The 26,275-nt window shown below is 43.5% G+C and overlaps 1 protein-coding gene across 3 annotated transcripts in view; it reads left to right on the top strand.

The window, feature by feature from the left end:
• The window catches only part of LOC101733573 (butyrophilin subfamily 3 member A2), a 33,181-nt gene extending 9,839 nt beyond the window's left edge, over window positions 1-23,342 (top strand). The window contains exons 2-8 of one of the 3 annotated variants that reach the window (XM_031891189.1): window positions 11,437-11,537; window positions 14,686-15,030; window positions 17,851-18,120; window positions 18,784-18,900; window positions 21,413-21,439; window positions 21,723-21,752; window positions 22,289-23,342. In XM_031891189.1, the coding sequence (XP_031747049.1) occupies window positions 11,459-11,537; window positions 14,686-15,030; window positions 17,851-18,120; window positions 18,784-18,900; window positions 21,413-21,439; window positions 21,723-21,752; window positions 22,289-22,491 (1,071 nt within the window). In that variant the 5' untranslated portion in view covers window positions 11,437-11,458 and the 3' untranslated portion in view covers window positions 22,492-23,342. Of the gene's footprint in view, window positions 1-11,430; window positions 11,538-14,685; window positions 15,031-17,850; window positions 18,121-18,783; window positions 18,901-21,412; window positions 21,440-21,722; window positions 21,753-22,288 lie in introns of all 3 variants that reach the window. The other 2 variants (XM_012953258.3, XM_012953259.3) reach the window with 2 other exon arrangements.
• The last annotated feature ends 2,933 nt before the right edge of the window (window positions 23,343-26,275 follow it).

The following is a 26,275-nucleotide window of genomic DNA, read 5'->3' as shown; positions in this document are numbered from 1 at the left end:
GAGTGAGTGAGTGGGGGGGGTATATACAGTAGGTAATATGTGCCTATGTAGATACAGTAAGTGCAGGGAAAGCCAGTGTGAGTGAGTGGGGGGGGGGTATATACAGTCGGTAATATGTGCCTATGTAGATACAGTATGTGCAGGGAAAGCCAGTGTGAGTGAGTGAGTGGGGGGGGTATATACAGTCGGTAATATGTGCCTATGTAGATACAGTAAGTGCAGGGAAAGCCAGTGTGAGTGAGTGGGGGGGGTATATACAGTAGGTAATATGTGCCTATGTAGATACAGTATGTGCAGGGAAAGCCAGTGTGAGTGAGTGAGTGAGTGGGGGGGGTATATACAGTAGGTAATATGTGCCTATGTAGATACAGTATGTGCAGGGAAAGCCAGTGTGAGTGAGTGGGGGGGGGTATATACAGTAGGTAATATGTGCCTATGTAGATACAGTAAGTGCAGGGAAAGCCAGTGTGAGTGAGTGAGCGCTACTGTCAGTGTGGGGGCTCCCCAGTGTGTAACCCTGTGTATGGGCACCATATTCTGAGTGGCAGTGAGTGCATGCTGGGTGCATCAGGGAGTTCAGTACCTCGGGTATATGGGATATTCTCTCTTTGTACTTACGGTATGTCCGGCTCATTGAAAATTTTGTGACAAGTTTCTTGTATTTTATGCGGAGGGGGGAGTTTGAAATCCGGCGCTGCTGTCACGCTGTTATATGGAAACCCTGCTGCACTGCTGATCCAAACTGTACTCCGTTATTGCTGGACTGCAAATCCCACATTAATGTGACAAATAATGAAGGGGGAGGCATGCTGGGAAATGTAGTCCAAAAGCATAAAAGTTGTATTCATTAAAGGAGACATTTTATAAATTCGGTTATAATATTCATCCTCCCTCAAAATGGGAAATGGTGCAGAAAGAAAGAGGTTTTGAAAGCATTTTACTTCCTAAAACTGTCATTATATGAGAGCTGCACACACCCCCTCTCTAATCAGAAGCCAGAGCTGAATGAAACATGGGAGCTTCATTTCTGTCCCCCCCCCCACAGGGAGTGGTCACAGCACTGACTGACAGGGGGGAGGAGCCAACATAGCAGGCAGGGGAAGGGAGGGGCATGAGCAGAGCCGGAGGGATATTCACTGCACTTTAAGTAGCTGCTGCTCTGCTACTGAAGTCTTATCAGCTCCCAGCCACATACTGAAGAGTCTGAACCCTGGCAAAGGGCTGGGTAGAGCACAGTTTTCAAGCAGTTATGGACATATTTGAACCCAAAGGTATTAAAATAAAAGCATTTACTTCTATTGTTTTGCATGATTTAGTGCATTGTAAAAATTGATGGTATATATCCCCCTTTAAAGCAGTATTGCACAATAAAAGATTTCTTAAACTTTTCCCCAAATCTCCAGGGCTAATTTCAGATGGAGCGTATTGTTGGCAAGCTGAAAAATGCTGACAGTGTACCCAGTATACTATTTTTTAATTTTTTTTATTGATTTTAACATATTGTATAGACAAAAAGTTCAAATCATGCTTGTCACGTGGTATATTGGATAAAGTACATTACATTTTATTACATTAACATTTATTTATAAAGCGCCAACATATTCCACAGCGCTGTACAATAAGTACAAGTAAGAAAAGAGAAAAAATAGTAACAGTGATGATGAACACTATGCACGCTGGGCCCTATCACATGTTGCCTCTTTATATGGCTGTTCAGTACCAAACAGGCTAAAGGAAAAGGACAGAATAAAATGAGTTACCATTAAAGTACCCAGTGTTTAACATTATGACAACCAGCAATAGGGGGCCCTACCCATAGCTTTGTGTGTGAGAAATGCTCTCATTGTGAGTATCCAAGTATACCTTATTTTGATATATAGTTCCATCTTGTTGTCCAATTGGTATTTGAGTAGTTCATTAGTATGGATGTTTTTGATTTTATCTAGGACTTTCATGATAATAAGTTAAACTTAAGCTGGCTATACACGCACCGATAATATCGTATGAAACCTCTTTTCGTACGATATTCGGTGCGTGTATGGCAAGTCGGCGAGTTGACCGATATCGCAGGAGGCTGCTGATGTCGGTCAACTCGCCGATCGGGCGCCATAGAAGGCTCCTGAGCAAAAACTGCCTTTAGGGCTGAATCGGCAGAAGGAGGTACAAATCCTATTGTTTCTACCTCCTTATCTGCCGATTCAGCCCTGAACGTTAGTGGCCGTTTGAACAATCTTTTCCGATGGTCGCACGAACGATCGGAAATTGACACGTGTGTGGCCACCTTTACATTGGGCTGCAGTGTGAATCCTACTAGCTGCCATTCATATATGTTGAGTCAGTCGTTGTGCCAACATAGTAAGTTAGGTTGAAAAAAGACGTACATCCATCACGTTCAACCATAATGCCTATATATAACCTGCCTAACTGCTAGTTGATCCAGAGGAAGGCAAAAAAACCCATGTGAAGCCTCTAATTTGCCGCAGAGGGGAAAAATTCCTTCCTGACTCCAAGATGGCAATCGGACCAGTCCCTGGGGCAACTTGTACTGAGAGCTATCTCCCCTACCCCTGTATTCCCTCACTTGTACTGAGAGCTATCTCCCATAACCCTGTATTCCCTCACTTGTACTGAGAGCTATCTCCCATACCCCTGTATTCCCTCACTTGTACTGAGAGCTATCCCCCATACCCCTGTATTCCCTCACTTGTACTGAGAGCTATCTCCCCTACCCCTGTATTCCCTCACTTGTACTGAGAGCTATCTCCCATACCCCTGTATTCCCTCACTTGTACTGAGAGCTATCTCCCCTACCCCTGTATTCCCTCACTTGTACTGAGAGCTATCTCCCCTACCCCTGTATTCCCTCACTTGTACTGAGAGCTATCCCCCCTACCCCTGTATTCCCTCACTTGTACTGAGAGCTATCTCCCCTACCCCTGTATTCCCTCACTTGTACTGAGAGCTATCTCCCCTACCCCTGTATTCCCTCACTTGTACTGAGAGCTATCTCCCCTACCCCTGTATTCCCTCACTTGTACTGAGAGCTATCCCCCATACCCCTGTATTCCCTCACTTGTACTGAGAGCTATCCCCCCTACTCCTGTATTCCCTCACTTGTACTGAGAGCTATCTCCCCTACCCCTGTATTCCCTCACTTGTACTGAGAGCTATCTCCCCTACCCCTGTATTCCCTCACTTGTACTGAGAGCTATCTCCCCTACCCCTGTATTCCCTCACTTGTACTGAGAGCTATCTCCATACCCCTGTATCCCTCACTTGTACTGAGGCTATCTCCCCTACCCTGTATTCCCTCACTTGTACTGAGAGCTATCCCCCTACCCCTGTATTCCCTCACTTGTACTGAGAGCTATCTCCCCTACCCCTGTATTCCCTCACTTGTACTGAGAGCTATCTCCCCTACCCCTGTATTCCCTCACTTGTACTGAGAGCTATCCCCTACCCCTGTATTCCCTCACTTGTACTGAGAGCTATCTCCCATACCCCTGTATTCCCTCACTTGTACTGAGAGCTATCTCCCATACCCCTGTATTTCCCTCACTTGTACTGAGAGCTATCCCCCCTACCCCTGTATTCCCTCACTTGTACTGAGAGCTATCCCCCCTACCCCTGTATTCCCTCACTTGTACTGAGAGCTATCCCCCTACCCCTGTATTTCCTCACTTGTACTGAGAGCTATCTCCCATACCCCTGTATTCCCACACTTGTACTGAGAGCTATCTCCCCTACCCCTGTATTCCCTCACTTGTACTGAGAGCTATCCCCCCTACCCCTGTATTCCCTCACTTGTACTGAGAGCTATCCCCCCTACCCCTGTATTCCCTCACTTGTACTGAGAGCTATCTCCCATACCCCTGTATTCCCTCACTTGTACTGAGAGCTATCCCCCTACCCCTGTATTCCCTCACTTGTACTGAGAGCTATCTCCCATACCCCTGTATTCCCTCACTTGTACTGAGAGCTATCTCCCCTACCCCTGTATTCCCTCACTTGTACTGAGAGCTATCCCCCCTACCCCTGTATTCCCTCACTTGTACTGAGCGCTATCTCCCATACCCCTGTATTCCCACACTTGTACTGAGAGCTATCTCCTAGTGCTGGGCGGTATGACCAAAAATTGATATCACGGTATTTTTCAAAATTATATCGGTATCACGGTATTTGACGGTATTTTTTTTTCCCCATGCATGATTAGGTGACCACCCCAAACACCCGCCACCCGCACCCCCCCCACCACCCCAAACACCCCCCCCCGCCACCCCAAACACCCCCCCATCCGCACGCAGCCCCCCCCCACCCCCCCCACCCCCCCATCCGCACGCACCCCCCCACCCCCCCATCCGCACGCACCCCCCCACCTCACCCCACCCCACCCCAAACACCCCCCCATCCCCTTCACATAAATATAACCCCCCACCCCCCCAAACACAACCCCATCCCCTTCACATAAGTATAACCCACCCACCCCCACCCCAAACACCCCCCCATCCCCTTCACATAAATATAACCCCCACCCCACCCCCCCCAAACACAACCCCATCCCCTTCACATAAATATAACACCCCACCCCCCCCAAACACAACCCCATCCCCTTCACATAAGTATAACCCACCCACCCCCACCCCAAACACCCCCCCATCCCCTTCACATAAATATAACCCCCCACCCCACCCCCCCCAAACACAACCCCATCCCCTTCACATAAGTATAACCCACCCACCCCCACCCATCCCCTTCACATAAAATATAATTACTGGCCAGGCACCCCCCCCGACAGCTCACATTGGTATCCGACTCTGAATGCGTCCTAGCGATGGCGCTTTTGTAGAGCGTGCGCGCTGACGTCACGTGCGCGCTGACGTCACGTGCGCGCTGACGTCACGTGCGCGCTGACGTCACGTGCGCGCTGACGTCACGTGCGCGCTGACGTCACGTGCGCACCCGGAAGTATTCAGCACACCGGTATGGGGGTATGTCAAAAATTTATATCGGTTTCAAAAAAAAAACCGGTGATCGGTTTTTACCGGTATACCGCCCAGCACTACTATCTCCCCTACCCCTGTATTCCCTCACTTGTACTGAGAGCTATCCCCCCTACCCCTGTATTCCCTCACTTGTACTGAGAGCTATCCCCCCTACCCCTGTATTCCCTCACTTGTACTGAGAGCTATCTCCCCTACCCCTGTATTCCCTCACTTGTACTGAGAGCTATCTCCCCTACCCCTGTATTCCCTCACTTGTACTGAGAGCTATCCCCCCTACCCCTGTATTCCCTCACTTGTACTGAGAGCTATCTCCCCTACCCCTGTATTCCCACACTTGTACTGAGAGCTATCTCCCCTACCCCTGTATTCCCACACTTGTACTGAGAGCTATCCCCCCTACCCCTGTATTCCCTCACTTGTACTGAGAGCTATCTCCCATACCCCTGTATTCCCTCACTTGTACTGAGAGCTATCTCCCCTACCCCTGTATTCCCTCACTTGTACTGAGAGCTATCCCCCCTACCCCTGTATTCCCTCACTTGTACTGAGAGCTATTTCCCCTACCCCTGTATTCCCACACTTGTACTGAGAGCTATCCCCCCTACCCCTGTATTCCCTCACTTGTACTGAGAGCTATCTCCCCTACCCCTGTATTCCCTCACTTGTACTGAGAGCTATCCCCCCTACGCCTGTATTCCCTCACTTGTACTGAGAGCTATCTCCCATAACCCAGTATTCCCTCACTTGTACTGAGAGCTATCCCCCTACCCCTGTATTCCCTCACTTGTACTGAGAGCTATCTCCCCTACCCCTGTATTCCCTCACTTGTACTGAGAGCTATCCCCCCTACGCCTGTATTCCCTCACTTGTACTGAGAGCTATCTCCCATAACCCAGTATTCCCTCACTTGCTAAATACCCATTCAGCCCCTTCTTGTACCTATATAATGTATCAGCCAGTACCACTGATTCAGGGGGGGAATCCCACAACCTCACAGCTCTCCCTGTAACTCCCCTTCCTTGTACAGGTATGGGATCCCTTATCCGGAAACCCGTTATCCAGAAAGCTCCGAATTACGGAAAGCCTCCATTTTAATCAAATAATTCAGAATTTTAAAACTGATTTCCTTTTTCTCTGTTGTGATAAAACAGTACATTCTAACTGATCCCAACTAAGATATAAATAATCCTTATTGGGGGCAGAACAATCCCATAGGGTTTTATTAATGTTTTATTGATTTTTTTAGCAGACTTAAGTTATGGAGATCCAAGTTACGGAGATCCAAATTACAGAAAGACCCCTTATCCGGAATACTCTTGGTCCCGAGCATTCTGGATAACGGGTCCTATACCTGTACCTATATAATGTATCAGCCAGTACCACTGATTCGGGGAGGGAATCCCACAACCTCACAGCTCTCACAGTAACAAACCCTTTCCCAATATTTATATGGAACCTCCCTTCTTCTAAACGGAGTGGGTGCCCTCGTGTCCGTTGGAAGGACCTACTGGTAAATAAAACATTAGAAAGGTTATTATATGATCCACTTATATATTTATACATAGTTATCATGTCACCTCTTAAGCGCCTCTTCCCCAGCATAAACAAACCCGACTTGGCCAGCCTTTCCCCATAACTGAGACTTTCCATACCCTTTACCAGCTTAGTTGCCCTTCTCTGGCAACTTCCAACGCTTAGTTTTTTAGGCCTTGTAATTTATTCCCCAGGAGCGTTACTATAGGCCAAGGTATGATATGTGTATAAAATGGCTTTGAGAGAATAGTAGCAACTTTTGTCCATAGGTCTTTGACCACTGGGGGCCAACCATGTATGCCACACAGTTCCATTAGTGGAGCAGCTCCTAAAACCAAGAGGCTGTTGGATATATTTGATGGAGCCGCTCTAGTACATAGTCTATTTTATGAAACTATTTAAGTGATGTTTCCATAATGGTTACATTATAGCATCATTTTAAAATAGTTTGGTAGCGTTTGAGCCATATTTACTGAGAGACTGTTGTTCCAATATCTTTTTCCCAATCGATCATGTGTTGAAGTTTGTCCTGGGATTGTGTGTGGCTCAAATGATGGTACAACATGGTCGGTGTTTTTCTAGCCATTAGGGAAACTTCGTAGATGGTTTCCAAAAGTGTCTTTGACACATTATTTTTTTTCCACAAATGTTGACTAAAGTGGGTTAATCTGTATTGCACGGTAGTATTCCGCGGGGGGGAATTTGCATTATTTGGGTTGCAAAGGTTTTGCCACATCTGTGAGTTGATGTGCATACAGTGTCCCTCGATGGCTCCACCATTTAAACCATTTAGTAGCTTGGCCTGGAGGAAAAAGATTGTTTCCATGTATTAGATCATACCCAATATTTTTGATGCTAGGCCATGTTTATATTGTAGTGTATTTGGTAGGTAGGTTAATGGGGAAATGAGTTTACATTTTCTAAAGGTGCTGGATTCCAAAACAAACTTGGTAATGAGACTGGGTTTACAGGATTGGATTCTATTTCTACCCACAGGGGGGGTAAGTTTCCCCCATGTAATAAGGGGATTTGAGCTCATCTTGCTGCTCTGTAATATTGTTGTAGGTTTGGGACTCAAAACTTTATTTCAATGTACATACATAATTTCTTTTTCTTTATTGTCCCAAACAAAGGACATAATTGTTCACTGAAAATTCTGTAGGTCTTTCTACGAAACTGCTATGGGTAGGACCCTAAAAATAATAAAGTAATTTGGGCCATTTTAATACACTTTATCCTTCCTATCCAAGAAATCTGTTTCATATTCCATTCCTAAAAATATACATTTTTATTGAGTTGTGGGTAATGGCATTTGCACATAGTATCTAGTGTGGTATCTAGTGGTGGATTCCCAAGTATGGGAGATATTTCCCGTATTTGATAGTTTGAAGTTAAGCTCAAAAAGTTTTTCTTTAGATTCTTAGGGAGTCCACAAGGCATGAATTCAATTTTTTCTTGGTTTAATATAAATCTAATACTTGAGTGAATTCTTGGATTAGATTCAATAAATTTGGGAGTGTAGTTAAAGGCTGAGTTATGGTAAGCAATAGATCTGCAATCAGTGAAACCTTGTGTTTTGTCCCTGCTATTGTGTAGCCTTTAATGCTTTGGTGCTTTCTAAATGCTATAGCCAAGGGTTCCACTGCTAAAGTAAATAATGCTGGTGATAGTGGGTACTAACGTGAACGTCATACATCTTCAGGATATTCCCAATTAAGGTGAGAATTTTAAGGTTAAGGAGGGAAGTAGGCTGTGCTTTGGGTGGAGAGGAACTTTATTTGGTTTAGAGATCAGTGCAATATGTGATGCTAGTAGCTCAGGGGGAATGGATTTGCCTGAAGAAATATGATTAAATAAGAATTTCAAATAGGGTATTAGTGTCTCTGAAAATTTTTTATATTGTCTTGTTATGTGAACATACCCCCATATGATCTATCATTTCTGTCATTTCAGCTCCTGCAAAATCAACATATTTACATCATTATATGTGGAATAAAGATAGTATAAGGTACGCTCACCCCAGTCATATATTTTTGGAAAGTACACATTCCCCCGAATCTAAAATGGGTTCCCATGTCTTTCTACTCCACAGTACCAAGCCGTACAGCTTTCCTAAATTTGGCAATTTTGATGACATTTCCAAATATCAACTCAAAGCTTCCATTTTGCAGCATCTTATCGCTCATATAGCTTTAGGGACCAAGATAAAACACCCTAAATATGAACGCCAGGGGTCCACTGAACAGTTTGATGCCCAATATGTATAGGTTTCCCTAAGTATGTGGCATGTAGGGACCCCAATGGGAACATACCCCCATATGATCTATCATTTCTGCCATTTCAGCTCCTGCAAAATCAACACATTTACATCATTATATGTGGGATAATGCTACAAAAAAGTACGCTCACCCCAGAAAGCCATATATTTTTGGAAAGTACAAATATCCCCGAATCTAAAATGGGTACCCATGTCTTTCTACTCCAAAGTACCAAGCTGCAAAGCTTTCCTAAGTTTGCCAATTTTTATGACATTTCCAAAAATCACCTCAAAACTTCCACTATGCAGCATCTTATTTTCTACAGGTCATTAGGTAACAGGACAAAACACCCTAAATATGAACCCCAGAGGTCTACTGAACAGTTTGATGCCCACTTTTCATAGGTTTATCAAAGCACATGGCACTTAGAGACCCCCCAAATATACCTTGTGCCCACTAATTTCATGGCTTACCTTTACCTAATTCATAAACACACGGCAGTTTTATGAGGGGTAGAAGCTGCAGAAATGTAGGGTGACCCCTGAAAACCATATATTTTTGGAAAGTACACATTCTGACAAATCCAACATGGGGAAAGAGTCCTTTCTACACCAATCAATCTGCAAAGCTTTCCTAAAGTTAGTGGTTTTTATGACTTTTCTGAAAAAGGCCTAAATTGTTGCAATTTGCCGCATTTATCTTACAACATTTCTTACATATAATGACACATCACCCTAAATATGAATGTCAGCAGTCTACTGAACAGTTTGGTGCAGACGAACATTTTGAATAGTTTGCCGGCCAACTCAGCTTTCGCATTCAGAGCCCCCTGACGGCGTATTATGTGCCGTGAGACCCCCAAAAAACTATATATTTTTGGAAAGTACACGTTCTGATGAATTAAAAATAGGCAAAGCTATGCTAAAAACAGATCAGGAATACTAATACAGGGATAAAAAATGCAATAAAACCACAATTACAGCGTAATTAATGGTCAGAACATCTGATCCAATAGTCACACTGTCAAAATAAACCGTTTTTAGGAAAAAGAAACTAAAGTGTTTGTGTATACATGTGTGTACACATGTAAAAGTTGTGTGACTGTGTATGAGTGTATATAAGTGTGCAAAATGAAAAAAATAAAACCTGTGCTGTGTGTAAATGCTTGTAAGTGCATGTAAGTGTGTGTAAATGCAAAAAAAACTTGCCTGTCCTGAAGCAGGGATCACTTGCCTGGTCCTCCGTGCTGCAGTCCTGGGAGCAGGAAGTCAGTGGGCGGCGGCACTGGGGGGAAGGAGGAAGCAGGAAAAGCAGCAGACGCGTTGCGATGGTGTCTGCAGCTTGGATGTCGGTCCTGCGACAATTGTATTGCAGGACCAACACGACAGCCCCCCTGGCTTGTTGCCCAGGGGGCTGTCATCGCTACAAACTCTCTGCAGAGGCTGCGTCCTCAGAGAGAATCCTTTATCTGCCAAACAACGTACGGCGCATATGCTTGGCAGATAAACCCTTTTTCTGGAAGCACGTATGCCATACATCATTGGCAGATAAAGGGTTAAAGGCCGGTGGAGGCTTTTTGGTGATAGTTGCCCTTTAAGATTTCATAATACATTGCACTTGAACAGTTATTGGTGGGATAATTTATTGTATCCCTTTCATCTTGTATCTCATTGGTTTGGCTGCGGCGCTGCCCAGGGACAGTATTTAATTAGAAACAAATTGGAACAAATTGTCAGGGTTTCAGTATTTAAATTGATTGCAGGGAAGCTCTGGCCGTCGTATGTAATTTTATTTATATAGTGCATGGGTGATATTTCATTACTTTTCTTGTATGTTTCCCATATTTCAGGATATGGAAGGGGGGGGGTGGGTTACATGCAAGTGGATGGAGTATGGGGCAGATCTCAGGCTGCAGGGATGGGGCCATGGGTTTGTAGTTGTGTGTACATGTTATCGGAAAGGGAACTTTTCGGATGTAGATATTATGGATATAATGGATCTTATGGATTCTCTCTGGAGAAATTCAGGGAGGGCATTCCCAATGTAAGGGGCAGAAAGGGTTAAGGTGGGAAGTGCAGTATTCTAGTCCTAATGTACATGTGAACCATTTATATGTGTATCCAGTATAAATAAATCTAAAGCAACTGGACTTGTTAAGTACTCATTGAAGATGTTTCACTACTTATCCGAGCAGCTTCTTCAGTTGAACTTAGCTATACCATGACCAGGATGGATGAAAATCTTCATAGTCATTTAAATGTGTTTCTTTCTCTATATATCTATTTTATTTATATTCATTGCTCAGTAAGGATGAGTTCCTGCCTACTGTGCCTTCCTGTGTATGAGTGTAACGGGCTGTTCCCCTGTGTATAGGGCAGATCAGGGATGTTGGATATGATCTGACAGTCACATATTAACCAAACTGGCTGCCATCAGCCTTCATAGGGTTTGTGTTTGTGTGCACATGTTATCAGAAAGGGAACTTTCCTGATGTAGATATTACTCAGCCTGTATAAGGGATATTCAGCCCTGTATTATGCACAGGGTACAGTATATGAACTCATGGTCTCTATTTTGTCACACATACAGATTAGGTACAAGCGGAGCTGTAACCCGTTAATTTATATATTTCCCAGTTGCAGATTAGGCTGTTTGTTGGTGATTATGGGACCTGCTATACCCAAGATTGTGCATTTCTTTGGGCTCTTCATTCTCTGTTCCATGTTTGAAGGATCCCTTTCAGGTAAGTGTTTATTTTATATACACAGAATGTCTTTATGCCAGTAGTGGGTGCTGAGGCTTCAAATCTGAATGATAGTATTGGCAGCCCATTACTCTTGCACCTTCCCATTCCTATTGCTAGAACTCCATGACTAAAGCTAATGTATGAAATGTAACCTTTAATTGAATGAGTTGAAAATTTGTCAGCTGAATGTTAGAATAAAGGAGTATAGTGCCGGTTCCGCTAATATCACTCAAGGATCCAGATCAGTTATTGAAAAAAATCTTATACTCCAATCCAAACTCAGTCAGTGGCACGGGTAGCAATTATATAGTGAGTGTAACATGTTACAGTATTCAGGCCATTTGTTACTATCTATCTCCCTTGCATGGCAACAATTGTACCCAGTGCAGCAGTGTTAGTTCCAGGCACACAAACAGCTATAAAGCCCCAGTTCTATTGGCTACTCGTACTCTGATCATTCCTACCTCCCCTGCTCCGGCTGTATTACAGTTCAGTCAGTTTACTCCGGCTGTATTACAGTTCAGTCAGTTTGCTCCGGCTGTATTACAGTTCAGTCAGTTTGCTCCGGCGCTATTACAGTTCATTCAGTTTGCTCCGGCTGTATTACAGTTCAGTCAGTTTGCTCCGGCGCTATTACAGTTCATTCAGTTTGCTCCGGCTGTATTACAGTTCATTCAGTTTGCTCCGGCTGTATTACAGTTCAGTCAGTTTGCTCCGGCTCTATTACAGTTCATTCAGTTTGCTCCGGCTCTATTACAGTTCATTCAGTTTGCTCCGGCTCTATTACAGTTCATTCAGTTTGCTCCGGCTCTATTACAGTTCATTCAGTTTGCTCCGGCTGTATTACAGTTCATTCAGTTTGCTCCGGCTGTATTACAGTTCAGTCAGTTTGCTCCGGCTCTATTACAGTTCATTCAGTTTGCTCCGGCTCTATTACAGTTCATTCAGTTTGCTCCGGCTCTATTACAGTTCATTCAGTTTGCTCCGGCTCTATTACAGTTCATTCAGTTTGCTCCGGCTCTATTACAGTTCATTCAGTTTGCTCCGGCTCTATTACAGTTCATTCAGTTTGCTCCGGCTCTATTACAGTTCATTCAGTTTGCTCCGGCTCTATTACAGTTCATTCAGTTTGCTCCGGCTCTATTACAGTTCATTCAGTTTGCTCCGGCTCTATTACAGTTCAGTCAGTTTGCTCCGGCTGTATTACAGTTCAGTCAGTTTGCTCCGGCTGTATTACAGTTCAGTCAGTTTGCTCCGGCTGTATTACAGTTCAGTCAGTTTGCTCCGGCGCTATTACAGTTCATTCAGTTTGCTCCGGCTGTATTACAGTTCATTCAGTTTGCTCCGGCTGTATTACAGTTCAGTCAGTTTGCTCCGGCTCTATTACAGTTCATTCAGTTTGCTCCGGCTGTATTACAGTTCAGTCAGTTTGCTCCGGCTGTATTACAGTTCAGTCAGTTTGCTCCGGCTGTATTACAGTTCAGTCAGTTTGCTCCGGCTGTATTACAGTTCAGTCAGTTTGCTCCGGCTGTATTACAGTTCAGTCAGTTTGCTCCGGCGCTATTACAGTTCATTCAGTTTGCTCCGGCTCTATTACAGTTCATTCAGTTTGCTCCGGCTCTATTACAGTTCATTCAGTTTGCTCCGGCTCTATTACAGTTCAGTCAGTTTGCTCCGGCTGTATTACAGTTCAGTCAGTTTGCTCCGGCTGTATTACAGTTCAGTCAGTTTGCTCCGGCTGTATTACCGTTCAGTCAGTTTGCTCCGGCTGTATTACCGTTCAGTCAGTTTGCTCCGGCTGTATTACCGTTCAGTCAGTTTGCTCCGGCTGTATTACAGTTCAGTCAGTTTGCTCCGGCTCTATTACAGTTAATACCATTATTATTCAGAGTTCTTGGCACCTTTCATAAAGCTTCATGTGCAGAGAGAAATGTGTGTCAGACGCAAATTTTAGTCTAGAGACAACTCCTCCTGCCGCCATTTAATCCCTTCATTGATTTGGGTGGGGGGTGCTTTTGTTTATTTTGCCACTGTAATTAGGTGCTGGAGTTTCATGAAGAATCTGTACCTGTAAATTAACTATTAGGCTGCTGGCAGCACAGATGGACTCTCTCTGAGTTGTGGTGCTGCCAGTGTTGCCTGGTGGGTATCACTTGGGGCAGTCACTTGGCAGCAGCATTGTCTGTCATAGGCTCTGGCTTTATTACCCATAAGCACGGGGAGCAGCTGGTGTTGCCTACTGGCCCCTTTGGTACTTTCTCTGTAACCCCCCAATGGCACCAACGCTGCTTCATTTGCGCCTCTGAGCAGAAAGGAAGATGAAGTTTAATTTTTAATTCTGCACGTCTGTTTTTTGGGGTAATGGCATATAAAAATGCAGCCCATTGGGCAGAGATGGGGGCACGTGTTTATTACATTGTTGCCCTGAAGCGAGGGAGGATACACTGGGTGCAGTGGGGGGGGGGGGGGGGGGTTTAGTAAGTAGGGGAGGGACAAACGGGGGCATTACAATAAAAAATACAAATAAATACAAAGTACAGTTAAAATAAAGGTAAAGTCAAGTTAGTGTCAGAGATGAGGAGGGAGATCCTTGTTCTGTAGAGTTTATAATCTATATGGGAGGGTAATTTACAGACACAAATAGGAGAATATAAGTGCTGTAGGTCACAGTGGGTGACACTGCAATATAAGAGCCAGTTCCCAGATCAGGTGCGGTGCAAGGGCCCCAAGAGGGAGTCTGTGAGTTTAGTGCTGAAGTTGGATTCTCTCCGGAGGAAATCAGAGAGGGAATTCCCAATGTAAGGGGCAGCAGGGCAGAAGGGTTTAAGTTGGGAAGTGCAGTATTCTAGTCCTAATGTACATGTGAACCATTATATGTGTTTCTTTCTCTATATATCTATTTTATTTATATTCTTTGCTCAGTAAGGATGAGTTCCTGCCTACTGTGCCTTCCTGTGTGTGAGTGTAATGGGCTGTTCCCCTGTGTATAGGGCAGCAGCAAAGTCTGCGCTACACACTGTAACTGGCCCTGCTCAGCCACATTTGTCAGTGATGCTGAAAGATCATCTTTGTGCTTCAGATGTCTGTACATCTGAAATTCTTTTTTTCTTTTATTTGCAATGATTTTATACTGTGTATTTTACAGCCCAGTTTAAGGTTTCTTCAACAATATCGGTTGTTGCTGCACTTGGATCAGATGTGCTGTTACCTTGTCGCCTTATTCCTGAGATGAACGCAGAGAAGATGGAAATCCGTTGGTTTAAGCCTAGGTACCAGCCCTATGTTCATCTTTATATTAATGGGAAAGATAATTACTCAATACAGATGCCACAGTTTGCTAACAGAACAGAACTGCTAAAAGAGAACATCACCATAGGAATTTTCCCTTTGAAGATCCATAAAGTCACAGCTCAGGATTCTGGGAAATATTATTGTTTTGTTGAGTCCAGTGACCATCACAGCATGGCAACAGTACAACTACAGGTTACTGGTAAGTGAGCAGAGTTTTACCTGAATTCTTATTGTTATCATGGAAACACTGCTGAAAGTGTGTTTTGAAACCTGTCCCACATGCCTGCACCCGTGCTGACTCTGGGTGCAGAACAGGGAAAGGCTGATGCCAGCATAGGGGCTCATTCTTGGCCTGTGTTCATCCAAAGACCAATAATCAGCCCCATGTGGCATTGGCTCAAGAACTACTATTCTAACAAGCTTATCTGCTTTGTAACCTGCACCTTTTTTATCTGTTTACCTTAAATGGCTGCCCCTATGGCTACACAGCAGCTTATTTATTGAAACTATAGTAGTGTTTCTGAAGCAAAATATCATTTTTTTACCAGTGAAGGGTACCAGTACATTATATTTCAAAGCATATGAAACCCTTACATATTGTTGTGTTACTTATCCTTTAAGAAAGAACTAAAGCCTCCCTGCTATTTTTTTAATTGATAACCATTATGCTGGTCCTTAGGCTGCCACTTAAACCTGGTAACTGAGAAATGATGTGTCCCTATACTATGAAAATAAATACAGATTGGCACAGTGTTTTTAGCCATCTCCATCTTGGCCCTGCTTAATTCCCATTAATCAGAGAGCAGGCACGTGTGCATTGGGTGCTGGGATCCTGTGCCGGTGCAAATGCAGCCGCTCTCCCATCACAGGGATCCAAGCAGGGATTAGACATGACCATGTATAAGTGCTCATTATTCCCTGGGTCACTGGCAGTACTAGTGGGCCTCTGAGTGCCATCCTGTGATGGGCAAGTGGATCTGGGCAGGTTAGCTGCTTACAGAGGTGCAGTTATATTGAATTAACACGGTACAGCACAGAGGTATATTTATAGGTTATGGTGCCTAAGCCCTTAATGAAAGATATTGCCCCTCACTTTTTGGGAAAAACATTATTCAGCCATTTTGTCTTCCCATTCTGACTCCAGAGATACCATACACACTAGCGCTGCATAAACATTACAGGATAAGTTAACAGTAAAGCGTGCAGGGAACTATTTGTGGCTGCCGGCCTAGGCTTGGCTTCTTTTTACTTTTATAGTGAATACACACATGCCTTTAATTCTATTACCCATTATAGCATATGTGTGGTAAGAGCTTATCCCTCATAGGCTATAAAAAGAAACAACCAATACCCCTTTCAGTCTGCATTTAGCATTCTTATAGGTTCTGCCTCTGCTGCTTTCTATCCTGGCCCTGTTCAGTACTGCTAAGCAGTAATAGTGATACGCCATTCTGTAGGTTAGTGGCGTTGCATACTTGTCCTATAAGCAGGCACTCAATGTGTCGGTAATTCTGTTCTATGACACTGGCATACGTTCAATAAAATCTAGATTCAGCATTTCGTAGAATTGTACAGGCAAATGGGGATCATTCACTGGGACTGGAAGAAGGAAATTACCACATTAGTACAAGGGTTTTATTAACCATAAGAGACCATAAGAACAGCCATGATGTGGAATTCACATTCATCTAAGAGAGCAATACACTGTACTGTCTTTTGTAACCATTCTACCCCTTTTGTAAAATACAACAATATTAAGAGATCTGATCTATGATCATATAGGGCGTGTAACACTTTTAATATTCTTTCACTTTACAGTAACAGGTGCATTCTTTCTTTATAATACACAAGAGCCATGAATATCCTGTATATATTATTCTTATAATATACAGTTTGGTCATTTCCCTATGGGACCAAACTGTAAATCATATTTTTATAAACGGTGCTTCGTGATATCATCAGTTATAATTTTAGCTTAGTGATGTAATTTCTGTCACATGACTCACTAAAACTTAACACGGTTAATGGTCATGCCATCTCTAGTAATAATAAAAGGCCGGGTTTGGGTGGGAAGACCATAAGCTCTGTAGGTTCAGTTTGAGGGGGCCTTGGTTCATCCAGGAGGAGATAGCTAGTAAGCAGTTAGTGATCTGGATATCCTCTCCATATAAGCAATATTTCAGGCCAAATGAAGGTCTTCTAAAGAAAGAATGTACAGGGAGAGCAGCAGAGGGAGAAATGCAGAACCCTGAGGCCCGGGGGGGGGGATAGGGGGTGCCAAATGGGGGCGGCCTCGGGGCACTGCCTGAGGCACCCCCACACTGAGCTGAATGAGGGAAGAGGATTTGTTAGCAAAAGTAACAGAGAAGGAGCGGTCAGAAGGGTAGAAAGAGAACCAAGAAACAGCTTGAATCCCAATTCCCAGAGAATAGAGAATTTGTGTTAGAATAGAATGGTCGGCAGTATCAAAAGCAGAAGAAGATCCAGTCCAGGAGAATGAGAATAGGGGAGTGTCCTTTGGCCTCGGCAGCCTGGGGATCATTTGCTACTGTACATAAGGTGTCTCTGTGGGGTGCGCAGGCTGAAAGCCAGACAGAGAGCAGATTGTGGTGCAGAGAAAGTTATTAACACAAGAAAAGACAAGATGTTCCAGGAATGTAGAGGTTGGGATTAAGAGAGAGACAGGGAGAGAGTTAGACAGGATTGATTAAATAAAATGTAATTAGTACTCATGTCAGTTACACACAGTAAAACACACAGTAAACACACAGTAAAAAATAAAAAACTGATTGTGTGTGTGTGTTGCACACTTGCCAAATTTTGTATTGTGTGTACTGAGCATGTGTTTAAAGGCCAGTTAGGGACAGATTTGGGGAGAATATCTATTTGCTGTCTTAAATACTCATGAAAGCCCATCTTGGAAGTCCGTTAGAGCAATATTAGGGGTACTGCCCTAGGTATTCAAGCTTTTTAGCCAGGTAGTACAACTGCACAGCTAATTACATTTCTCTGTTTGTAGCTGTGGGAAGTCTCCCTGTAATTTCCTCCAACACATATACAAGTAATGAGCCTGCCTTTTGTGAGTCCTGTGGCTGGCTTCCAGAACCTTCCCTCATATGGACTGATACCCAGGGGATCCGAGTTATCCCATCAAAGGAAAAAGTGTACAGAGATGAGAAGAGTTTGTATTGTATCTTTAGTATTATCAGTCTACCAGATTCATCTAATATCACTTGCACTGTATTGAATTCAGTAAATCAAAGCAAATATCACTCCAAACCGATCAGAGGTGAGTCATTCTGATTAGTCTTTATTGTTTTTTCTGTATCAGTAGTTTGTGCCACATACAGTGTATTGGCTCCATAGAATCCCATAACATGGCTGCCTTTGCTGTCAATCATTCCGGTGAAAATCCCTTATCTAGAGTCTCAGTGGGTGAAGTTACCTGCACTGTCTGAGGGAATTGCCTTGTGTTGTAATTTTTGTGTTGGGGTGCCCAAGTATCTAATAGCTTCACTGGCAGGTACTGTACATCAGTCTGCGTTTCTGTGTATCGGTCGCCTGTCCCACGATTCCACCAGTGGCTCCAAGTGATTCTGAGCCTTTTGCCATCTTGTTACAGTTCAGGCGGGTAACAAACACCTGAAATCATGGCGGGTTCCATTGCCTTTACAGGGCTAATTTTATTTAGAGAAATATTTGTAGGAATATTTCATGCCGTTGCACTTGTGAAACTTGTTCATACTTAAAGTTCTTCTTTAAAGCTTGGTACAAGTATGGGATCCATTATCCGGAAACCTATTATCCAGAAATCTCTGAATTATGAGAAGGGCATCTCCCATACACTCCATTTTAATCAAATAATGAAACATTTTAAAAATGATTTAATTTTCTTTGTAATAATAAAACACTACCTTGTACTTAATTAATTCTGTGTATATTTTTCCTATAGAAACAGGACTTCCAGTAACATGCCGGGATCAGTACAGTCGCTACATTGTACTCTGGCCTTGTCTGGTTGCTCTGATTGTTTGTATTGGGTATATATACCATCAAAGCAAGGAACTCAGTAAGTACCTAAAGAGATTTATTGGCACCTGATATACATGACATGTTGGAATGGAATATTTATGTGTATAAATTGTAATTCCTCAGGAACCTAAACTGTTCCCTTTCCCAGGCCCAGTCCCAGGTCAGACCAAGCCACATCCACCCGAATTGCAACAGTTGCTCCTGCGGCTGCTAACGGAAATGTGGCCACTATCTCAGGGCGTAAGGCCGGCATTAGGTCTTTGGAAAGTACTTGTGTGAATCCAAACCCTAATTGGCATATTATAATTAGAGAAAGATAAAAATGCCAGTGTCTGTGAATAAATCCTTGTGTGCAGCTGTTCATAAGGGTTTGCATTCACACTGTACTGGCTATAAGAAAACTTGTATCAATAGGTCCGTCTGTATGTATATAAAATGTAATTCTTAAGTACTCTTCCTATTAAAATTCCATGATTGTGCTGTTATATATGTAGGGGATCAGAGAACCCTATCCCCTGTTTCTCAGTCTGTGATCTCATCCAGCCTAGCTACAGCCTGGGGAGGGATCCGGTTGGCTGGCTGCCCCAGTGCACGTCTGGGAGAGGTGTGCCTAAGCTTTGGAGCCAAAAATCTAGGGGCGGGCCCAGCAGTTTATAAAGGGAGCCCCTGCTGTTGTTTGCCAGTTCAGAGACAGAGACCCAGAGTGAGCAGTTAGCACAAACAGTGTGTGTTCAGACTGGAAAGGATAAAAGTCTGCTGGGCTGCCTGGGAATATAAAATCCTCTGTGGAACTCTGTGTGTGTGTCCCCTGAGGAACAGGTATTGCAATTGCCTGCTACGTGGGAGCAGCCACCCCTTTCAACAGGGAAGGTACTCTGGGGCAGGTAGCGCTACCTGGGGGGACTAAAGAGCTCTTGGGGAAGGGACTGAACTGATTTAAGGGTTGGGGTCTATCCGGATCTAAAGTGGGCTGGGCAAGTACAGAGACTGTGCCAGTGTGGATAGCCCTCCCAAGTTTCCTCAGGAAAGGATTATCAGTCACCCAAAAGCTGTTCTACTGTTTATGTCCAAAAGTTATATAAAGTTTAATATTGCTGCAAACCGTGTGTGATTATTTCCTAGTGGAAATCCCCTAGAGGTGTGTTCCTCAGTGTCCACTAGGTGGAGGCACTGCGCTGTTCCCAGTATCAATATTCTTTGAGAAACACACATCTCCTGTGAAAATACAGCCTATATTAAGTGAATGTGCCAAGAAAGGGTTACATATATATAAAATAAAATCTTTAACTTGTCACAAAGATGTGCAACACACTTTTGACAATAAAAGTGCAAACTTTAAACATTTAACGTTAAAAGTAAGTTTTTACCTGAGTTTTTTCCAAATTGTTCAGTTTACTCTGGGTTTGGTGAAACACAAAGGTGTGGCCTAATGTGATTGGCAGCTGGGCATGGGCATTAGCAGAGCTAAACTTTGTTTAAAGGAGAATTTTCTTGTAATCTGTGCAGACTCTTATGTACATGTAATTGTTGTTGAAATTAATATTTGTTTACTTTTAAAATGCATGATGTCACTGAATTGCAAAGCATGCTGGGAGCTTTGGGTATGAAAGGCCACTCCCAGTCAGCAAGAATCAGTCTGGTTTTGTCTCTCTGCAAGGAAAGGCTCTGTACAGACTGCTCTGCTGGTTTGATGCTGTGCTATACTGAGCTGTGTAACACTTTTGCCTTCTGCTTCAAGGAAAAAGTCACAATTTGTCAAGCAAGTTTCAGCTAACTCTGTAAAAGGGCCCACACCACACGCCCCAAGGAAAGGCCCCTAGAGTGAAAGTGCGCAAAATGTTCAAAAACGGTCTGGCAATACAACTTCCACTTTGACCAAAATGTCTGGCAGCTAAAAGGTTAAATATCTCTAAAACTAGAAAATAATAATAAATGTAAAGTGCCTGGAAAAGCCCCCCCCGGGCAACCTGACATTACATTTTTTATAGTTTACTTATCCTTTAACTTAGCAGCAATGCAGGGCCCCGGGCCCCTAAGAATTAGAACAGATATTGGGTTTGTACAGACTCAGTTGTGTAAATGAATTCACTCGTTTATTCCCAGGAGAGAGTGACACTGTGGGTTCTGGGCAGTGGGTTTCTCACCATTTGTATTTCCAACCTAAGGCTAATGCCACACTTAGCATATGGCATATATTTTTGGCTAGCCGAAAAACGATTGCCAAAAATTTGTGCCATACGCACCTACCTGAGCCTGCACATGAATAACTGAATACGCTTGGGTGCAGGCACATGTAGCTGAAATACGCATAAAAACTAGACGTTTTTATTCCTATTTGGGCTACATGTGCCTGCACCCGAGCGTATTCCTTTGATTCATTTGCAGGCTCAGGTAGGAGCGTATGGTGCGTATGGCGCATATTTTTGGCAAGCGCTCTTCGGCTTGCCAAAAATATACGCCATTTGCATGGTGTGGCATTAGCCTAATTTTCTTAAGTCTCTCCAACCCCCAAACGTAAATAACAACATGATCTCCCCCTTCATTTGCAGAACGACTCCGGGCGGAACTGGATAACTGTGAGTAATGGCTCCCCTGTCCTCTTATTTACTGTTACTGCTACAGGAACTTCAGTGCAGCTATGGGATCCGACAGTCTGTGTTTAGCCAGCGGGTTATTCAGCGGGGTATTCAGCGGGTTATTCGGCGGGTTATTCGGCGGGGTATTCGGCGGGGTATTTAGTGGGGTATTTAGTGGGGTATTTAGCGGGGTATTTAGCGGGGTATTTAGCGGGGTATTTAGCGGGGTATTTAGCGGGGTATTCAGCGGGGTATTCAACACTGAGTAATGTTTTCATTGCAGGCAAACAGAATGAGCACCACAGCGAGGAAGGTAAGCGGCTTTAATAGAAAGTGCAAGGGATTTTTAGAAATGTAGTTCTGATAATTAAGGAGTAAATTAGTATTAAAGAGACATTTGAGGCAGCAGATTTCTAATCCTTTCCCTCATACAGATCTCTCATCCTGTTTCTAAAATGAATGGGAGGGTTGGAATTAGGAGTTTGAGCCATAATAGTTTTGCAAGAGGATAATATTATACAGAGTATGTGGGTGTGGGAACAGAATCTCCCAGACACTGGGGCTCAGTGCAGCCCCCCAAGCCCTATATATTACTCATGGTTTGCTTTAGAGCTTTATACATTACTGTGTGTGTATAAGCTGAATAACCCTGCCCCTACACTGGGGCTATATCAGATTATTGTACCTCAGCACTGGGAAAGTGCAACAGCACTGCCAGACTCCAGCCTATCCAGTTGGGTTTAACACTTACATATTGGGGTTCTTAAATAGATATGCACATGTAGATTTATTGGCTGATTACACAGAATGTGAATAATATATTGATTAATTACATTTCATTTCCCTCAGCCCCAGTGAATGGAATATGTGCTGCAGGATACACCCCTAATGGCTGTACCTCATCTGATCATGGGACTCATGGCAATGTTCCCTCAGCCCCAGTGAATGGAATATGTGCTGCAGGGTACGTCCCTATTGGCTCTACCTCATCTGATCATGGAACTCAAGGGAAAAATTCTGCAGATCACTCACAAAGTACTGTACAGGTATAAGGGCAAAACCAATGGCAGCTGTTACATGGGAAATGCATCCGTTTTGCTCTATAAATCTTTGAACTTTTCCCCATTGCATCCACCCAAGATTAAAGGGATTTGTGTGTTAGAGGTGGGCACAAAATCATATTCCCCCTATTTTTTATTTTTTTTTAAATAAAATATGGACCAGCTTTGGATGGGGGTGGGGGGGCACAGCCTATGCACACTGAGCCAGAGGGGCTTATCAGACCCCACCATTGCAGCTACTTTTTGCTCTTTAGTGTCAAGGGGAACTATCAGTTACCCCCAGGGGTTCCCCCGGGACCCCACAGGTTGCAGTGGGCCATTGCCTGAGTAAGCCCATGAATTTACCTTAATCCCTGACCAGTTAACCTGCTAGAAATGTTTCCAGTGACCCAAACCTGCTCATAGCCCACAGTAGGGCTTCTAATCAGCTGCCCCTACTTTTGTTGTGTTGGGTAATAAACAAGAAAAAACCTTTCCAAGGGGGACAACCCCAAGGAAAAAAATGTATAGAATTGTCACCACCCCCAGAGTACTACATATCACTTCACTGCCTACTATTGTCGTGAGGGGCTAAGCTTGCCATGCATGGACTGAATCAGCAGCATATTGGCCTGTATATGGGGCCTGTCCAGCCAATATCTGGTTGAAATCAGTCAGAGCAGGTTTAAACATTCTGTCAGGGCAAGGACTCCATCAGCTCCTGGATGTGCCCTCACAGCAAATTGATCAGCCCCATGTTACCCAGCTCAGTGTGGGAATATTGGGGAAAGAGACGCTCGTTCGGCTCTTTATATGTACGCGCAGCTTTAGATTTAAACCTGACATCTCTAATAAATGTTCAGTAAATACTGCCCAGACCTGCACTTTAGTCTAATTAATTGAGCCCTTGTGCTTTTGGCTTCTGTCAGTCCAACTGTACCCCTGCCCTTTAGCAGGGAAGATCTGTGCCCCCAAAGATGCCCCAGTAGCCCCCCATTTCCTTTTCTGCTGATTCCCTGCCCATACTCTGTGCTGCTGGCACTTACCTGAGCTTCTTAAAGAGACAGTTCTGACTGGTGGGTGAGATGGCGCTAGCAGGACTGACATCAGGGGAAGCTCCTCCCAGGGGCAGGGCTTCTGCCAAAGGTGCTGAGTTTGTGTGGGTCAGGGTTATTATTACTGCTATTATCATGTTAAAGCGCCAACATATTTCACAGTCTGTCACGTTGGCACTGGAGTAGCTGTAAGACGATGCAGGCATCATTTTTTTTTTAAAATAATGTTTTTTAAAACTGTGTACATATATTTTCTTACAACAAACAAAAAGTATTGTTTTTGTGCAAAATGTATTATTCCTTTGCATTCCTGCCTTATTGTTGTAGACAATACTGAGTGCATTTATTTTTATTTGTTAATTTTAATTTTTATTTCTTTTATGTACTTATTTTTTTATTGTAAATGGCAGATTCTGTTACTGCCTATAAGAGGGGCCTGAATGAGTTCTTGAACAAACAGAAAATCTAAGGCTTTTGTGCTACAGTTAGTATTAATGTTGGTATATATACTGTAGCTTATATATGTGAGTGTATAGAGGGGTCTGTTTATGCACTGGGGTCTGTTTGGAAGGGCAGAACTCTGAGTCTTTTAAACCAAAGTTAAACATGTTACTACTGTATGTGTGCAACATAGTGCCAAGTCTGTGTGAAAGACACAAAGTTGGGTGCAGTTATGCATCTATATATATGTGTTACTGTCCCTGGGCAAACTTAGTGCCATTCATACATTCAGCTTAGGTAGAGCCTTAAGGAATTTGTTCCCAGAATCCCTTTGGTCTATTTGCATACGTATGAGGTGGTCTCCTCAACCCTGTTGACTTGTTAAATAACCCCCTAAAGCTGTTAATAATAGCAGGGCAGCCACTGAATGGCCATGTTCTCTCACATTGGGACTTATGCACTTTGTGTCAGTTTTACTGCAACATATCTTGCCTTGCTGGGCTGATTGTGTTACTGTGTGAGTGTGTGTAAGTTTGTATGGATGGATGGATATATTTATGAAGTGCTGTTTTTGATGTACTTATTGTATATGCTCGTTGGTATCTGATCAACTATGTGTATATGAATGTGAGAGTATCTTATATACAGAGATACAAAGCCTTTGTGGTTTTATGGAGAGCAGAGCCATAGTTGAAAAGGATAAAATTATGAAAAGAAGAAATTTAATTTTGTGTGTTTATACTTTATGCACTGGGGGCCATTGTGCCCAATTTTTGTTTCTCATTTTGCTATGAAAAATTTTGTATTCTAAGCACAATTTACTGAATCCTGCCGCTATCTATTGGCTAAAGCCTGCTCATTCTTAGCAGTGTTACTATGTGTTACTATGGAATTGCTCCTAGGATATTGGGCTCCTTAAGGGTGGATTCACAAACATTGGGGGCACAAGTGCAGTTTACAAAAGCAGCCAATAAGCAATTAGCTATGAACAGCCTACTACAAGTTAGAAAATAAAAGGCCTGGATGGTTGCTATGGGTAACTGCACTGGTGCAATTTAGCAACAATGTTTGTTAATCACCCCCCTTGCGTTTACAATAACTGTCTAAAAATGTGCTGGTAATACATTCCTGAGTACAGAACATTTGTTTTATATAAATTTGTAGAATTTGTATTTATATATTTGAGAGAATACAAATAAAGAAAACAGTATCAAAAAAGTTCTATTTATTCTTTGTGTCTGTCCCATTAGGTAAGGGAGAGGGGGGGGATGGAATGTGAGTTTGTGGGTCAGTTGGGAAAGTGGAGGGAATACAGGGAATTAGCAGCATTAAATACTCACACAATCCCTTCTATGCCCAGTGGCACTGCCTGCAATAACTGCCCCCTGTTATGGTACCTCTGGGTTGGGGGGACACTATGAGAAACCTGGTCAGGGAGGCCACCGAGAGGCTGGCGGCAACATTAAAGGAACAGTTCAGTGTAAAAACTGGGTAAAATAGACAGACTGCGTGGAAAAAAATTGTAATCTATAAAGGCTGGAGTGGGCAGATGTCCAACATAATAGCCAGAACACTACTTCCTGCTTTCAGCTCTCTAAGCTGTTAGCAGTCAGTGACTTTAGGGCGAGCCATATGGGACATAACTGTCAGTTAGTTTGCATTTGAAAACTAACATGTCCCATGTGGCCCGCCCTAAAGTCACTGACTGCTAACAGCTTAGAGAGCTGAAAGCAGGAAGTAGTGTTCTGGCTATTATGTTGGACATCTGCCCACTCCAGCCTTTATAGATTGTGCCTGGCCAAACTGAATCTGATCATAAATATCCTGTGACTTTTGGTCACAAATTGAAGAAGATTGGAAAATTCTTTGTGCACATTTTCTCCATTACGTAAATAAAGGTTTGGATTTGTTCAAATCCCAAAAACAAGTATTCGGCGCCGCCCCAGGGGAGACACAATGCCGCGCTTACATAGACACACGTGGGATATTCATTCAGTGAGAGGCACAGAGAGAGGCACAGAGTTATGGGAGTTGAAGTGGAAACAGATCGGGGCTGCTCTATGGCGGGACCTCCCTGAATAACCCGAGGGACTGAAGCCTAAATGTTTGCTCTATGGCGGAACCTCCCTGAATAACCCGAGGGACTGAAGCCTAAATGTTTGCTCTATGGCGGAACCTCCCTGAATAACCTGAGGGACTGAAGCCTAAATGTTTGCTCTATGGCGGAACCTCCCTGAATAACCTGAGGGACTGAAGCCTAAATGTTTGCTCTATGGCGGAACCTCCCTGAATAACCTGAG

The sequence above is a fragment of the Xenopus tropicalis genome, chromosome 8 (genome assembly GCF_000004195.4).
Source record: "Xenopus tropicalis strain Nigerian chromosome 8, UCB_Xtro_10.0, whole genome shotgun sequence".
NCBI classification, from domain to species: Eukaryota; Metazoa; Chordata; class Amphibia; order Anura; family Pipidae; genus Xenopus; species Xenopus tropicalis.
This window is presented reverse-complemented; position numbering and strand designations above follow the sequence as displayed.